At 42.1% G+C, this 17574-nt stretch overlaps 1 protein-coding gene across 1 annotated transcript in view; it reads left to right on the top strand.

Moving 5' to 3' along the window:
* The window catches only part of LOC147736581 (transcobalamin-1-like), a 216571-nt gene that overhangs the window by 142540 nt on the left and 56457 nt on the right, over nucleotides 1-17574 (top strand). The window contains exon 8 of the mRNA XM_086952645.1: nucleotides 12939-13057. Coding sequence (XP_086808771.1) covers nucleotides 12939-13057 — 119 coding nt within the window. The remainder of the gene's footprint in view (nucleotides 1-12938; nucleotides 13058-17574) is intronic.

Raw genomic sequence — 17574 nt, 5'->3', positions numbered from 1 at the left:
AATTAAAAAAGTTAACAAAAACTCTGTGCTACTGGAGGATGGAAGTACTTGGAGCATGGACAATGTAGCAAATTGCCCCAATGTATTCATACCTGACAGCAACAGTCCCGAAGAATCTGGAGACACTTTTCCTATGGGCAAACCACCCAAAGATGTCAGGAGTTGCCGTCCTCCTTGTTGGCAAAATGACTATGAAATCTAATTTCTTGTACTGCAATTTACCATGGGGTTCTTCTTGTTCTCTTGTCTTCCCTTGTAACAGAGATGTGTTGTAATATAGTTTGTAATTAGCTTGAGCCATTCACCTTTCTTTCCCTCTCCCTTCTTCCCCCTCCCTCTGCTCTCATCCCCTTGGTATCTCCCTCCAAAGCTACATGCTATGCTCCACAATATGGTTTTTACTTTTTCACCTTTATTGCATCCTCTCTTTTATTCATCGCTTGCTCCTGCTTGCATTGAAGCCACTACTCACCCACCCTACTATTTGATGTGCTTCCGCTGCTCCACTGAATCAAGATCAGGAGACCAACTTTAATTGTAGCCTCTGGTTTCAAGTTCCTTTACATTTACAGAGCTTTAGCTTTGTTATGTGTATATACTTTATCAATCCAGGGCCAGATTTAGCACTGATGGCGACCGCTGAGCCAATGTTTGTTGACACCCCACAATGACCTTCTTTCCCATGGATTTCATCACTACCACCCACCAATGGTGCATCTCATCTCTTCATAGTCCCTCTTTTATATTCATTGAATTTGTATATAGAGCTTTTCCCCCCAATATAATGTGTCTGAGCGCTTCACATCATACACACACACACACACACACACACATACTATACAAAGACAATGATTTATACACTTGTATGAGTATCGGAAATGGGATCACTGAAATAATATCGACTGACAAAATATCGACTTGCCAAAATATCGTGGACAAAATATCGACAGTCAAAATATCGAGTTTGTATCTACAAACAGGTAAGTACAAAAATATCGAGTACAAAATATCGTTAACAAAAATATAGATGTAAAAAATATCGACTTTATTAAAAACAGTGTTAAATTAAATTAATATTAAATTTTAATTACTAAAATATACTTAAAACGACTTAAATTAAATTATAATAATAAGATAATAAATGAAAATAATAAAAATAATTTTTTAAAATCTTATTTGTTGACCCTGAACCCTAAAAATACCCCTTTACCCAAAAACCCAAAACTGACCCTGAACCCTAAAAATACCCCTTTACCCAAAAACCCAAAACTGACCCTGAACCCTAAAAATACCCCTTTACCCATGACCTGAAAACTGACCCTGAACCCTAAAAATACCCCTTTACCCATGAACTGAAAACTGACCCTGAACCCTAAAAATACCCCTTTACCCATGACCTGAAAACTGACCCTGAACCCTAAAAATACCCCTTTACCCATGACCTGAAAACTGACCCTGAACCCTAAAAATACCCCTTTACCCATGACCTGAAAACTGACCCTGAACCCTAAAAATACCCCTTTACCCATGACCTGAAAACTGACCCTGAACCCTAAAAAAACCCCTTTACCCATGAACTGAAAACTGACCCTGAACCCTAAAAATACCCCTTTACCCATGACCTGAAAACTGACCCTGAACCCTAAAAATACCCCTTTACCCATGAACTGAAAACTGACCCTGAACCCTAAAAATGCTCCTTTACCCAAAATGTATCAATATTATTTAATTACCAATTAATTATTAATTAACAATAACAATAAAGTAAATATATTAGAACATTAGGTGTAATTATTTTAATAATTAATATTTTTTTATCAAAATTAATTACTTAAAAATAACACAAAATTATATATATAAAAAATGTACTCTAATTAATGTAATTAACTAATTACAATTAATTAATTAACAATTATTTACTAATACAAAATATATTCAAAATTATATTAATTAATTAACTAATTAATAATAATTAATTATCAATTAATTATTAATTAAAAATATTAACAAACATATATTAAATAATTAATTATTATTAAATTACTTCCCACCCTATTCCCCTATAAACCCACAACCCGCTACAGAATTACATTACGCAATTATTATCAAAACAAAATTCATGTAATAAAATATTTAATAACATTAATACACACTATTCACACATATTATTACATAAAAATACACTATAAAATATTATATATTATTAAAAAATCGATATTTTTGCTATCTATATTTTATACAGTCGATATTACTTCACTTACCTGAAAAACGATATTTTTGTAGTCGATATTATGTCCAGTCGATATTTTGTCCAGTCTATATTTAAAACTCGATATTATGTCCAGTCGATATTTTGGAGTCGATATTTTGTCTCTATACCTCGGAAATGACAGCTACAGGGTGTGTGAGTGGTGTATCATCAATATTGGAATCCTGTGACCTGCCCGCTCATCTCTCTGCCGTGCTGATGATTCCTGTGTCACGTCCGCTCATCTCTCTCCCGTGGTGATGATTCCTATGTCATGCTCACAGCTCTCTCTGCCGTGCTGATGATTCCTGTGACATGCCCGCTGATCTCTCTGCCGTACTGATGATTCCTGTGACATGCTCACTGATCTCTATGCCATGCAGATTATTCTTGTGTCATGCCCTCTGATCTCTCTGCCATGCTGATGATTCCTGTGCCATGCCTGCTGATCTCTCTGCCGTGCTGATGATTCCTGTGACTTGCTCACTGATCTCTCTACCGTGCTGATGATTCCTGTGACATGCCTGCTGATTTCTATGCCATGCAGATGATTCTTGTGTCATGCCTGCTGATCTTTCTGCAGTGCTGATGATTTCTGTGTCATGCTCGCTGATCTCTCTGCCGTGCGGATAATTCCTGTGTCATGCCCGCAAATATCTCTGCCATGCTGATGATTCATGTGTCATGCCCGCTGATCTCTCTGCCGTGCGGATGATTCCTGTGACATACCCACAGATCTCTCTGCTGTGCGGATGATTCCTGAGATATGCTTGCTGATCTCTCTCCCATGCGGATGATTCCTGTGTCATGCCCGCTGATCTCTCTGCCGTGCTGAAGGAAAGGACCCGATTATGGCCACCAACGTCATTCAGGACCACCTCTCAGCCTTCCATATGGAATGAAGAGTCGGCCAGACAATAGAGAATACAAACCAAAGTTATTTATTAGTCATACACTCGTGCAGAGTCCAGTCTGACCAGCCTCCTTGGATTGCTGCAGAGGGACTGACCCCGGGCAACATGGTAAAACAAGATATACATTTCCAGCACCCCTAGAGACCCACCCAGGCTGGAATTTTTCAGTCTGGGAGCTGATGAACAAAGAAGGTACAGAAGGATGGGCTACAATCCTGAGACTGGGTACATGCTATCTTAGTTTCAAGGTTACTCTGCCTGTGCCCGTCTCTCTGAGAGTGGGGGCAGGCCTACCTACTGGAAAAGGCATGCAGTGACAGAACGATCTATTCATTAGCGCAGCAAAGCTCATCTTGAATAATAAAGAGAAACAATAGAGGCTGTTTTCTGCTGAGGGAGGCAGTATGTAGTGGGCTTTGCCCTCATGTTCAGGAGACATAGTAGACGTAGCCGAGTTGAGTTTCATGTAGTATAATAAGTCCTTAAGAAGTAATTACAGCTAGCCCCACCAGGAACAGCCTGCTAGCTGCTAAGCCCATTTTCCAACTGACAACACTCACACCAGGCACCCAAGCATTCCACTCATGTCAATCACACCAACATTCTACATGGAACACTCACACTGGCTGAGCAGCTAGGTACAAGGTGAAGGGGCTGCGAGGCTTGCTTGACCAGAATCTTTGTCTTAAGTTTCATGCTACTTGTTCTAAATTCCTTACGTCTTAGACCCATCAGCTTAATCTTAACTCCTCTTGGTTGGTATGTTGAGCGAGGATAAATCCCATCAAGATCGTTGCAACAATGTAGTGGGCCGGCCCCACGTGTTCAGGAGACATAGAAGACGTAGCCAAGTTGAGTTTGTGTAATTTATTAAGTCCATAAGTAGAAGTTACAGCAAGCCCCACCAGGAGCAGCCTGCTAGCAGCTCAGCCCATCTTCAAACTGACAACACTCACACCAGGCACCCAAGCATTCCACACATGTCCATCACACCAAAATTCCATACAGAACACTCACACTGGCTGAGCAGATAGTTACAAAGTGAATGGGAACATAAAGACATAACCTGAGGATACTACACAGTATGAAACAGAAGCTTAATGTTGATGCAAAATGGTGCCGCAAATGCTAACTTAAATCGCACAATGCTAGAAGGAGTCGATTGGACACATTTTTCAGTCTAACAGACCCTCCTTTTAGTATTTGCTAACAATTTTGTCTAGTGCTAGGAGGCTAAAAACTGCTCACAAATTAAGAAGACCACTATTACATGTTAATACACATTATCAATATTCAAAAATACCTTCATCTATCGACATTAGGTCGTGGACAGCCTGCATCATCATGGCTGTAGACTTAGCATCACGTATTGGGGCCTTCGGTGTGGGTGTCAATTTTCCAACACAGTAACCACAACAAGCAGAAAGGCAATGTACACATAGGCAACATGTGAAAATGACACCTGCAATTACTATCAAGAAGATAAGAATCTTCCACCCCCAGGATTCTATTGAACCCCAGAACCAACCAGAAAGAGTCCAGGTACCATTCTCTTGGTGGATGTCAGATGCAAGCCTATGCAACTTCTGTATAGCAGTGTATACATTAGGGGCGTGGTCCGGTATGTACACATAGCATCTTCGGCCAATGATGCCACAGGCCCCTACCCGATCAGCAAGGATGACATCTAACATCATCCTGTTCTTAAAAACAACAAGCCTCGTAGCCTGGAGCACAGCTGTAATATTTGTCAAAATGCCTGCTGTGGTATTAATGGTATTAATGACCCCTTCCACAATTCTGGTGAGTCAACAAATGTTAAGGCTATTGGACATAGGGCCCCAAAAGGGTGAAATACCCTTCATAGCATCTGTGAACTGCTGCAGAGTGATGTCGGTCTGGTCTACGTCTTCGGTGTTAATAACCCTTCTAATTTGGGACAGATGGGCACTCTAATGCAGCAATAGATGGTCCTTATGATAATTGGACAGTGCTATGTACACTGGGGGAAGGAGGAAAGAGAGGTAACATACACCTGACCATCCCCTGGGAAGCCAAACATAAGCTTGAGAATCACAAACAAAATACATATTATGCGGTGGGAGCAAAGGCAGGCTATTACTCGTGCTCAATCTATACTACTATTATAAAGAGAGAACTGTGTCCTTTGAGCCAGGTAAACTCGAAAAGTACACCACCAATCCAAACACCCAAGATATATTTGAAAACCTCAGGGCAAGCAGAAGGACATAGGCTATATAAAAATAAAAAATATACGTTGTTTAAAACATTTAGAAATAAAAATAAAGTAGTGCCTTGCAAGTAGCGCCGGCCACGACGTCTGCGTGATGATATCGGGAGCGCGGGAGGAGCGGCGTTCAGGAGCAACCGGAAGAGCGGAGGACATGAGCGCGGAGAGGAGCAGCGAGTGGCGGTCAAGCGGTGAGGAGCAGCGAGAAGCGGAGGAGCAGTGGAGCAGTAAAATCTGCAGCGCGGGGAGGAGCGGCGGGTGAGGTAAGTGAAGCAGCCAGGGTGCGCACCGAGGGACGGGCGGAGGGACGAGCGGGAGCCATGAGTGCACACAAGCCCGAAATGCTGCCCCCAGCCCCCTTCTGCCCCGGGCAACGCCGGCGGTGAGGTAAATGAAGCAGCCAAGAGCCGCGGGTGCGCACAGAGAGACGGGCGGAGGGACGGGCGGGAGCCATAAGTGCACGCAAGCCTGAAATGCTGCCCCGAGCCCCCTTCTGCCCCAGGCAACGCTGGGGCGTGCTGCTAGTGAATATATATAGTTGCAATTACTCTTACCCACTTTCATATTCCCAAACCCTCGAACACAATACCCAGCTGTTGTGTTGCCTACTGGCACCGGTATTGCCTCCTCCTGAGTAATATTAGGCATCTGGAATGAGCGAAAGTATTTAGTGACATTAAATCCCTGGAAATCTAACATTTCATTTTGAAGCCATGTTACATTTTTCTCTCTTTTATATACATTCATGCAGGCTGTCGGGGATAATGTATCAAGTGTCTCTTGTTCTCCTGGGGCAAATCCTTTGTGGACATGTATATATTCTAATCAGTAATGTGTGATAATCAGCAGATGTTGTATTCATAGTACAAGAATGATAATGAATGTATACCATAGAGAACAATTCAAACCAACCCTCGCAACTCCCCAGATAAGACAAGGGCAGCGATAAGAGGCTATCACTCTTATGTGTAACCGAAGGGAGCAGTCCACATATCCAACAGTTTGTAACGTTAGATGTATCATTGGGCTTGGTGGAGTGTTTGCAAAAACACATTGTCTACATTTGTTTTTCTGTGTTCACCTTTATGGGGGGCCAAAGTAACAAACATGTGTTCAGGGGGAACAGGCGTTGTACCAATCAAAGAGTGCCCAGGATATTTCTCTTCAAGGAACCATACTATTCCAAGTGCAATTACCATGAAAACTATTTTACTCTTTGTAGACCAACTGGACCAACCAGACTCATTCTGCCCAAAACGTGGGGCTGCAAATGGCTGTTCCTCCTCCTAAATGGGGCAACCAAATGGATACATTTTAACCAGAGGAAAAGACATGCAAGGGAGCCAATGACAAGAAGACAAGAAGGGGCAAATGTTCCCAGTGTCCTTCAGAGCCTTACTGGTAGACTCCTATTGTTCGTCAATGTTGGTGCTGTTGAGCACCTGCCGTAGAGCTCTCGGACCAGCTCTTGAAGAATCCCACGTAGATCCGGATAAGGCCCCCCCCTTCCCAGGAAAGCATGCTCAATCAATTCTGTCCAATGTTTAAACAATGCACCAATCTCGTCTTTCCCTATGCTACTGTTGCCTGATGTATCTAGTTCATCCCTGCTAATCTGACTTCCTTTGGTGCACTGTTCCTCCGTCGGGGCGCAGATTATACCTATCTACTCCAGAGACAGAGGGGTACGCAAAAAGGGGCTCAGACACAGAGGGGCCAATGGATTGGGGCTCAAGCACAGATGGGCCAGTAGACTGAGGCTCCTGGGTGGCCCTGATCTCAGGAGGCACTGCCTCGTTCAACACTGCAGTGTTATCTCCCTCTTCTTCTACAGCTGTCTTCTTGAATGTTACAGGAAGCAACCAGTGGGCAGAACGAAACTCTGGAGGGGAGCAAGGATCAAATCTTGTGTCTAAACACTTCAGGAATTTATGCAATGGAGCACACAGAAGTCAAAGTATTTACAAGGTTCACCAAAAATCTCCTCTGCAGTTCTCTGACTCGGGGAAGGCATACAAGTACCATAATGCATTAGGAGATGGTAAGTAACCCTGTAATGGAATCGCAAGTGAATCAGATTTTGAAAAATGATTTGGATAATCTTTGAATGACCTGTGCAGTGCAGCATAGGTTCTAAACTATTGTTCAAGATATAAGCAGGATCACAGAAGGTCTTCAAGTGGGGCCACCTAATGACAGGGTCGAAGGATACCGACAGTCAATATCTGTTCCTGCCCTGTTAGATGCTAGTGCGTCTGACATGTATATGGACTTGAATTGTGCCCAGAGGCTCCAGATTCTGATCAGCAAGAACCCAGATCACAAACAAAGAATCACTGACTTTCCTTTGACTTTGGGTCTTGTGCCCTCCATCATGGTTCCGCTTCTAGTATAATTGGAAAATCACAAGGAGATGGTTACTTTAGACCTAATCACATTTCTCACTATGTTATAGTATTTGGGATATCCTGGCTGGAACAACACAAACCCTATGTCAATTGGGAGACCAGAGTCATATCTCAATCATCACAGTTCTGCAAATATAAATGTTACTTGGATTGGATTTATTGGGCTCTTGCGGAACAAGAACTTTCTTGTTTCTTTGTTCCCTCCATTTGCTGATCCGGATTTTTCACTCCTGGAGAATTCCTCTCTTGGACTCTGGATTCCTGTTTTTCTTCGATCCTTTGAAGACTTCCTCCAGCAAGGAGGTTTTTTACCCATTTGGATTTTTCCTGCTAAACAACTGGCAGCTTCTTAAGGGCACTTGCCTAGCTCAGATTCCTGTGTTTGGGACATTCAGGATTCCAGAAACAGTCACCCATACCTCAGACAGCAGAAGGCCCAGCCTCGGATTCAAGTATGCACCCAGACCTGAAGAGTGACAAGTACTTGCTTTCTGGTATACTTAATGATTCTTATATAACGGGGTCACTGATTCCTGTGTCTGACATGCTTACTGATTGTTGAGTTATTGGCTCTGTGACATGCTTACTGAGTCCTATTGCATTGTCACATTTACTGTGACACGCTTTTTGAGTTCTGTGATACAAGCAGTGATCTATATAGCATGCTTACTGATTCCTGTGATGAGGTCATTGATTCATGTGCCTAGCAAGTTCATTGATTCTTAAGTAATGAGTACTTGGCTCTGTGAAGTGCTTACTGATTTCCATAAAATGGTCCCTGAAATATAAAAGTAACATCTTTATTAACCTCAAATGAGGGAGACTACGTCACACAGAAACCTTAGCTGAATGAGGCAGTCTCAGGAGTACAGAAAACAGGGGCCTTATATATGCTTAGGGTTACATAGTCAACATAAGACCAAGGGGCAGTCCTGGCTCATGTAAGCATGCAAAATGCCTAATATGGGTATACAAGATCTGCTTGCTCAACAAAGTGGGAGGAGAGTTCCTTCTCCATACAGCAGCAAAAATAGCTTCACAGTTCTACAAGATGAGCAGGTGCATTCTACTAGCTAGCCCCTTCTGAGCATGTGCGAAGGTGGAAGATGCTAAATATAGTTTGTTTCTAGGCAGATTACAAGAGAAGTCAACACTGAGGGAGGACAGAGCACACGGCGAGCATGTGGCAGCACATGGCAAACAAGATGGCTGCCAGAAATACAAAATGGCTTTCAGCTCATGCTAACAAATCCCTGCAATCTTTAACAACATGCTTACTGATTCCTGTTGTGGTCACTGATACTGTGTCATGCTTATTGAATTCTGTTGATGCAAGTAGTTATCTCTTTGGTATGCTTGCTGATTTCTGTAACTTGACCCCTCACTCCTGGGCCATGCTTACTGATCCTTGAGTGACAATTACTTGGCTCTATGTAATTATTTTTGATGGTGTAATGTGGTTATGTTACATAATCCTTTGGCACTCCTTTGGGGTTATGTGATATTCTTCAATATTCATGTAACACTCCTACAATTGTGACTCATATTAACTGATTTGTGTGACGTGCCTGCTCTTCGTGTGTTATTCTTAGAGATCCTTGTAACATTCTGATGAGAATAGAATGCTTTTTTATTTTGTGTCACTGCTGCAAGTCTCTGTGGTCTGCTTATCAATGCCTACAGTATGCACCATTCTATCCTGTTGTAGGTTTAAACCAATAATAGCTGATAAAACTCCACCTAAAGGGAAACAAAACTCATCTATGTTAACATATAAACACTGATAAACACCTACACAGGAATAAACTAAAAAGCCAGTCAGTGAAAGAAAAATGAGAGAGAAGGGATAATTTTTACTGTTTAGGGAATGACACTAATTTTTTTCCTCTTCGTTTCTCCCAGTTTTATTTTTTTATTTGATTTATTTATAAAGTTTTATATAGCGTCAACGAGATCCCAACGGATATCAGATCGCTTTACAATTTGAGGGAGGGGAAGGTAATAGTTGCAGTACAATCATCAAAGGGAATATCAACCCAAACAAATCAAATATGCATATCAAACAAAAAGGTTACAAACAAAAGGGACAACAAAGGGTAAGATAATAATTGGACCATAGAGAACTGGGAGGGGAGCAAGTGACTAGTAAATAATACCAAAGGCAGGATTTAGGGTTAAAATCCAGAGCATTAGAGCAGACAATCCAAGACCCCTTTAAGGTAGGAACTTGTTCATGAGGAATCTTTTTACTTCTAATTTGGAGGTAACTTTGGAGGAGATTCTGCTTATTGCTTGTTTTAAATGTGCAGGGTTTGGAAGCATGTTGAGGTCTAATCTAATTATCTTTTCACACAGTAGAAAATCTGGAAATATTAAAATCATGTTTCATCTTTTTCTGATCTTCTTTCACTGATTGGTGAAATGGCTGACCTATAACAATCTTGGCCAATATCTACTATCCCATTTACCCACGGACACATAATGGTTTAGCTCTCTTTTCTAACATATCGGTATTGACAGGTGAATTTCCTACACCTCAGGCTTTAAACATTCAATGCAAGGTAGTGTGACCTGTGAAAAGAGTTCTGTCACCGTGCTTATGGGATAGTGGTGAAAACATGATTCAAGGCTTTCCAGATTAAGTTATTATGTGTGATACCATCAGCTAATCCGGGATTTTTACTCATCTGCAGTTTACTGCTTGGCTTTTTGAGTCAAGTTACAATGTTCACAGCATGTTCCATGGAGACACTTGCCAGCTATAAATGTATGTGTCAAACAGTGCAGAGAAGCTATGATGAGCAGGCTAAAAGCATTACGTGTCAGGTACCTTGGGATGCAGGGTTACAAATTAATCTTGAGGATTTCAAAATTGTAGAGGTTTCACATAGTACTATGCTGTTGGCTGGATGCACCACCTCTCCAGTGCCATAATATTCAGTAAGGAGTTCGTGAAAGACTCCAAACTATGGCCAGGAAGCTGTTAACTAAAGCGCCTGAATATAGCATTCTTATCTTTTTAACAAATAGCCCAGTAAACCAAACAGAGTCCTGACAAAGTGAGTGTGAGAGGTAATGAGATGTGAGAGAGGTTATTTTGATATGTGTGAATGTGGGTGCAATACATTGACTTTCTTTGCCTAAAACAGTCTGCGATAAGCCAATTGGACACACTGTTCATTGGAAGACACTACATGCCCTGTATTTTTTCTCCATTAAATTAAATATGTGCTTTATAACAACCACTACAAAAACAGCATGTTTTATAAATACTAGAAAAGCATAGTTTGTGTCTATTTTGGGGGTTAGCCAGCTTAATAAACACTAATAAGCACTACATTCAATAGGTTTGGAAAACACTGAGAAAACCCCAATGAAATCCACAAAAAATAATCACTGAAAGAATAGTGTGAACTATACAATATGTGTGTGTGTGTGTGTGTCTGTGTATATGTGTGTACCTGTGTGTAGATGTATATCTGTGTATGTAGATCTGTGTGTGGGCTGTGTACGTATATCAGTGTGCACGTGCATGCACATGTGTGTCGGTGTGTGCCTGCATGTCTGGCATGTTACTCTGTTGGCATGTGGCAAGGAGCGTTGATGGTGTCACATGGTAGACAACGTAAATGCTGCACAAGATGGCAGTTCCCTTTCATAGTATCCTGCGTATGGACATAAACCCTGCATGCTACCCTTGGGCTTTAACTCATTGTTGGTGGACAGGGAAATGTACAGCCACACCATGGCAGCTTTTTGCATCGGTCCAATATTGAAGGTTGCTCATCCTTTGTCCTCGCTTCCCGCCTCATGCCCTAAAGTAGAATAAGTACTGACCCCATCAGGCCAGATGTTGTAATTCATCAGGACTTAGTTGAACATTCCATTCACCAAAGAGGTTTGCCAGGAATAAAGCCCAGGTATATGGAACAATTCCGTCTGCTGTGACCTTGAAAATGAGGAACAGTAAACCTGATGAAAGGAGCAGGATCCTGACCTCCAAGTTCCAGATGAACTTCAAGCAGATCAAAGGATGCATGGATTTCCACTCGAGAGAGAGCGAGCTGCTCCAGGAACCATGTGGACTTTAGAGTCAAGCTGGCAAGAACAAAGCTCAAAAACATTTGAGCACCATGAGGGTCAAGACACTGTGTGTGCATTTTAGGTGACCAGATCCACCTCCGACTTGTAGGAGGCACATATCTGCTCTTTCTTCATCCTCAACCGTTGGGTATGGCTCTGTCAGGATTTCAGAACCGCCTAGCTTCTAGAACCATCCAAGTCTTCTTTAAAGCCTTATTGTTTGCAGATATATCATTCTTTGGGGTTGAGATTGGACATTAGATCTAAATCCCACTTCTACATTGGTAACTGGTGATCTGGACAACCAAGTAGGTGCCTCAGGCCCTCTTCACACCCACACTCACCAAAAAGCTCAACCACAGGCACCAGGTATGAGACAAGGGCTCCTAATGTTTTAGTGTCAACAAACAAATGCTTGGTTGCTAGCCCATCAACTTTCATATGAAGACCAGTTTAGACCCTAACTGGTCTTAACTAAAGTTTGTCTGGAGCCTAACTCCTGGAACCCTCATAGCCACTTTTGCTGGGCATCATCAAAAGTCCTAATGTTTGAGATCTAGACTTTGACACCAAAACTATCAGCTAATGCATTGGGCATAGTGCATTTTTGTGTTGTGTGCATTGTATGTAAACTAAATTGAGGGGCAGGTGTGAGGAGACCTTAGTTATTAGCAGTGCTGTATTGGTGGAGGTGCTCCACAGAGTCAACAGAATATAACAGTCCTGGTGGAGAGCTGTTCAGAATCTTTGTCTCATAATCTTGCTGTGGTGTTGGAGGTATCGTGGAGAACTATTGGTTGATACCTATGCTATGCTATAGAGAGCCCTCAGTTAATTATGGTTCTATGCTTGTGGAGGTTAACAACAGTTACTGTGTAGTGTAGTGCAGTGCTGTGCAGAGCTCTTGATTGAAACCACTTTTGTGCTGGTGGAGATGCTGTGCAGCACCTGTGGTTAATAACAGCGCTGCCCTGGTGGAGGTAATGTACTTATCCTTGGATTGATAATCATTTTCTCCTATAATGTCTTTGCAGTTTCGTGGTGGAGCAGACCAGCTGGGGACCTTCTATTGTTTCCATTAATGGACTGACCACCAGCAACAGTGAGAGGACCTACTGGCAGCTGCTGAGTGGGACCACCCCTCTGATACAAGGTAGGTGTCATCCATCTGTGGATATCCAGGCAGGCCACTCATTTGAGCCAAGGTCAGAGCTGCGCATCTGTGGGTATTTGATTAAATTACTTCTCTGGGTCTCGGTATGGGCCATATGCTTGTAGTTCTTAAAAGGACCACCCTTTCAATTAATATAGTGGTGCTAGCCATATGCTTTTCGGCTATCAAGTGGGACATTCCTCTGGGTCTAGGTAGGAGAGCAGTGTCTCTGGAAATTGAGGGAAGCCACCCTTCTCAAGTATTGTTACCTGTGTGCCTATATTAAATGTGAGGTACTACCTAGCCTGGTCCAAGGTAGAAGTTGTCCATCCGTGGGTATTGAGTGAATGCAACCATGCAAGATTTAGAAAGGGAAACAAATGCCTGTATGTAAAAAGGGAGACCACCGCTCCCAATTTATAATTGAGATATGAGCCTTTTGGGATTAAATGCTGTAGGAAAGTGCCCCTTTTTGACATGGTCACTCCCACTTTGTGCCTGGCATTTGATGTGATTTTCACTAAAAGTGCACTTGGATCCTGCTAGCCAAGTCCTCAGTGCCAGACCTCTTTCCCAAAACTATGCAATTGTACCCCAACTGGCAAGGCCTTTAGAACCCTCTGTAGGTCCTTAGTAAATGGAACCTCTGGTCCTAAGGGCATGAGGTAGTGAAGATAGTCACCAGGGCTTCAGGATGTATTGTGCCACCCAAAGGGACCTCTTACCAAGCTCATGCAGACTGCCACTTTAGGCTCCGTGTCTTGGTGCAGGCAGACATGGAAACACGACAGGGCACAAAATCATTTGTGCCATGCCTTCAAACACTGCATACAGTATTGGTAAGTCAGCCCTACAGTTGGCTATCTAGCCCTAAGGCATGATGCTATATACTATATGTATGGACCCCTCTGCATTAGCAGAGGGGACCCCGTGTGTAGTCAGTTCAAATACTGCCAGTAGAGGTGAACAGATAAGCCTTTTCAAGTACATCTGCTGGGCACAGGTAAAACATGAGTTCCCCAGCTACATGATGACTCCACTTAAAAAAAGGATGTTTGGTATCAAGCATCTCGTATTAATAAACTCACACTGATTCCAGTGATGGATTTTTCAAAACAATCACCCAGAAACTGCAAGCTGCAAGTGTGTTGAATGACTAGTTGTGACCGCCCAGACGCCACATACAAAGTTCTGAGCCCCAGAGGGGACAGCCCGCGCATTCCGGAGGTGAGAAACAAAGCCTGTTATGGGAGGAGTGATTTTTCATCTGACCCCCACCTGGCCGTGGCTTATTTTGCACCTGGACTGGCAGGAATATTGGATGTCAGATATGCGTTTCCACCCCTCTGGGTAGTACCAACCCTACGGTGAGCTACCTCCATTGGGAGAACTAAATTAGACCCTGTACCAAAGATCCAAACACGCGTTATTACAAAAAAACAGGTTGCATCAGGTGTAGCCGAAAAACAACCTGTGTGAACTGCTAAATTCATTTTCTTTTAACTCAGATTATTGGTTGGATTTCCTGGTGCTGATAATTTGTAGAAAGTCATAAATGGAGAAGTGAAGCATACGAAGTAGGCACTTGGACACCAAGCCTGTGACAAGAGGTACCTTAATCAAATTCCACAGGAGCTAAAGTTGTACCCATCTTTATTGTCCAACAAAGCAGACCAAATCAAAGGGCATGGTACATTTGTCAGTCACCAAAAAATTAACGCTGCACTCACCATACGATACTGCCAATAACCTTGAGTTAAAGAATAACTCAGCCCAACTCTCCACCTATATCTATATAATCACTTGTCGAGTAAATGTAAATAAGTCTTTTGCTTACCTGGAAAACAGCCTTCAAACTGGAAGTAGCTTTCAATGTGAATTGCTGAGACACTGCCCGATTTTTTCGAAGGTTATTCGAACAGGAAATTCTTTGATGAGATTTCTCATAGTGACTACTGCCGCAATTTGAGATATATTGTAGATTTTATTAACACAGTAGTCTTTTTCCCTACTCGAGCCTGAGTTTACTAATTTTACTATAACTCAAAAATTGACAACTTCAGGTGCCCTACACAAGTACTGTGACAAGACACTGCCGGGTGTAAAGAAAGGGCAACATTCTCTTCAGAAGTGCACTGAAGTGAGACGATACCAGCGCCTCACAAGATTCAGTTGAAGTGCAGCGTTCCACACTTGAGCATGCGTGTTTTGCTCTTCTGCCTCCTCGTGCATGAGAGAACTTGACCACTGACCTTTATTCTTGGAATCGTATCCACAGCTTCTCAAATCCAAGATTGGTGAAATGCTGAGTAAGTTTAGGAAATGTCATCACGCGGATTCGGTAGCTGGGGGAAATCTTTTTCAATGTGGGTATTTCTTAACCTTTCTTAATATAACATGTCTTTTAGCCTGGTAGTTCTTAATGTGTGTACTGGCTACATTGTTCCTGACAGTACCTCCCTCCAAGAAGGCTCCCCTAGGTTTAGGTTTCTTTTAGAAGGTTTTATGAAAGTTCCCCAGATAATACAATTTTTTTCTGGTGATTTTGGAGTCTAAAATTCTATTAAACTTCAAACCCTTCTTCAGAATCTATTCTTATTGACATGGGTGATTCGTGCAACCTTATGCTTGGAGGACTTTTCTTTTAAAAGGATACATGGAATACCGTATGGATCTTAATTTGTTTTGGAAGTGTCATTTCACCGCCACTGGATTGATTATTTTCCTAATCCTAAAAGGATCAATAAATCTGGGTTGCATTTTTTGATTACCTTTTTTAAAGCAGACGAATAGTAGACAACCAAACATGGTCTCCTTCTACATAGATTGGACCTGCTCTTTTAATTTTATCTGCATACTTTTTATATGGTTTCTTAGTCTTCAACAAGTTCTTCTGCGCTGTTTTGTAAAGGTTGTGCACATGTTTCACAATTTCTTTTACTGCTGAAACTAAATTATTACTCTTCCCTAGCACTACACTTGGGTGTCTTTCTGTGTTCAAATAAAATGGGGTATAACCAGTGGAATTGTGTACAGCAGTATTATATGCAAATTCTGCTGTCCAGAGTAGGTCTGGCCAGTCTCCTTCCTAACAGATAGAGTTGTAGGCACTGTTCCATTTCCTGTTTAACCCTTTCAGTATGTCCATCAGTTTCAGGGTGGTAACTGGTGGAGAACCGAGCATTAATTCCCAAGTTTGTCTTAAGACAGACTTAAGACAAAATACTAAGTTAAGTCTGTCTTAGACAAACTTAAGACAAAATCCAAACTTCTGTGAATACCAAAAATAGTAAGTTTAGGATTTTGTCTTAAGTTAGTTCTGTGAATCGGGCCCAATGTGTTATATGAGTGACCATGCCTGGCCACCAAAAATGTCTCTTTACCAATTCTATGGTATTTTTCATTTGTTCATATCCTGCCATAGGATCATCATGACAACTTTTTATTGCCAATTCTTGAAGGTTTTTTTGTAGGTAAGTATACAGAATTCTTATAGTAAGGAAGATCATTCTTGACTTTTCTTTCTGAGTCGGCATTTGGCCATTCTTTCATACAGAAATGTGGCTTCACAGCCAAGCATCACCAGATATAGCCATAGCTTTCCCACATGAATACCATCTGATTAGACAAGACAGAGTGGGGAGGAGAGGGGGAGGCGTTGCAGTGGCTGCTAAGGCCCTGATTTATATCTCTCTACTCAAATCCTTCTCTAATCCCCTGTTTGAAATCCTCATTGTCAACATAATGCATCACAAAACGCCAATGGGAAGACCCCCGGGCGAAAAGTCCAAATTTGTCAATATTCTCCTTGACACCATCGCCTCGCATGTGTTAGCCACTGACTACTTTTTTTTAATAGGAGATTTTAACTATCACATGGAACCTATTCATGACACTGACTCCTGTCATTTAATGACCGCTATGGAAACCTTGGCACTAACGCAAAGGATACAGGGACCCACCCATCAGGCAGGGCATACTCTTGACCTAATTTTCCCCAATATGCCCAGCATCACCTGCGAACCCCCTCAGCTCATGACCTGGACTGACCATTTTCTTGTGAAATTCAGCCTCCCTAATCCCGATAGGCCTAGGAGCTTGAAGTGCACAGACTCCAGGCTCATACAGCCTTGGCATAAACTGACATCTGATGCTTTTCAGGCTCATTTCAATCCTCTCAAAGATACTTCCAACAATATTGACCTAATGGCCACCCAGTTGGAAGAATGTGTTAAGATTGCCCTGGATAAGGTCATCCCTGAAACTAAAGTTAAAGTAAAAACCATTGCCTCCCCATGGTTTACGGAGGAACTGAAAATAGAGAAAACCGCTAGTAGATCAGCGGAAAGGTTGTGGAGGAAAACTAGAACGATGGAACATCGTAAAAATTACAAACGGATCCATTCAAGCTATTCGAAAAACATAATTCAAGCCACAACAGGGGATTAAGGCTACTTTGCCCGCACTGGTGACAAAATCCCTATGAAGTACGTATGTGTAGGTGCAGGAGGTCTGGG

Source organism: Lissotriton vulgaris, chromosome 1_2 (genome assembly GCF_964263255.1).
Source record: "Lissotriton vulgaris chromosome 1_2, aLisVul1.2, whole genome shotgun sequence".
In the NCBI taxonomy this organism is placed as follows: domain Eukaryota; kingdom Metazoa; phylum Chordata; class Amphibia; order Caudata; family Salamandridae; genus Lissotriton; species Lissotriton vulgaris.
This window is presented reverse-complemented; position numbering and strand designations above follow the sequence as displayed.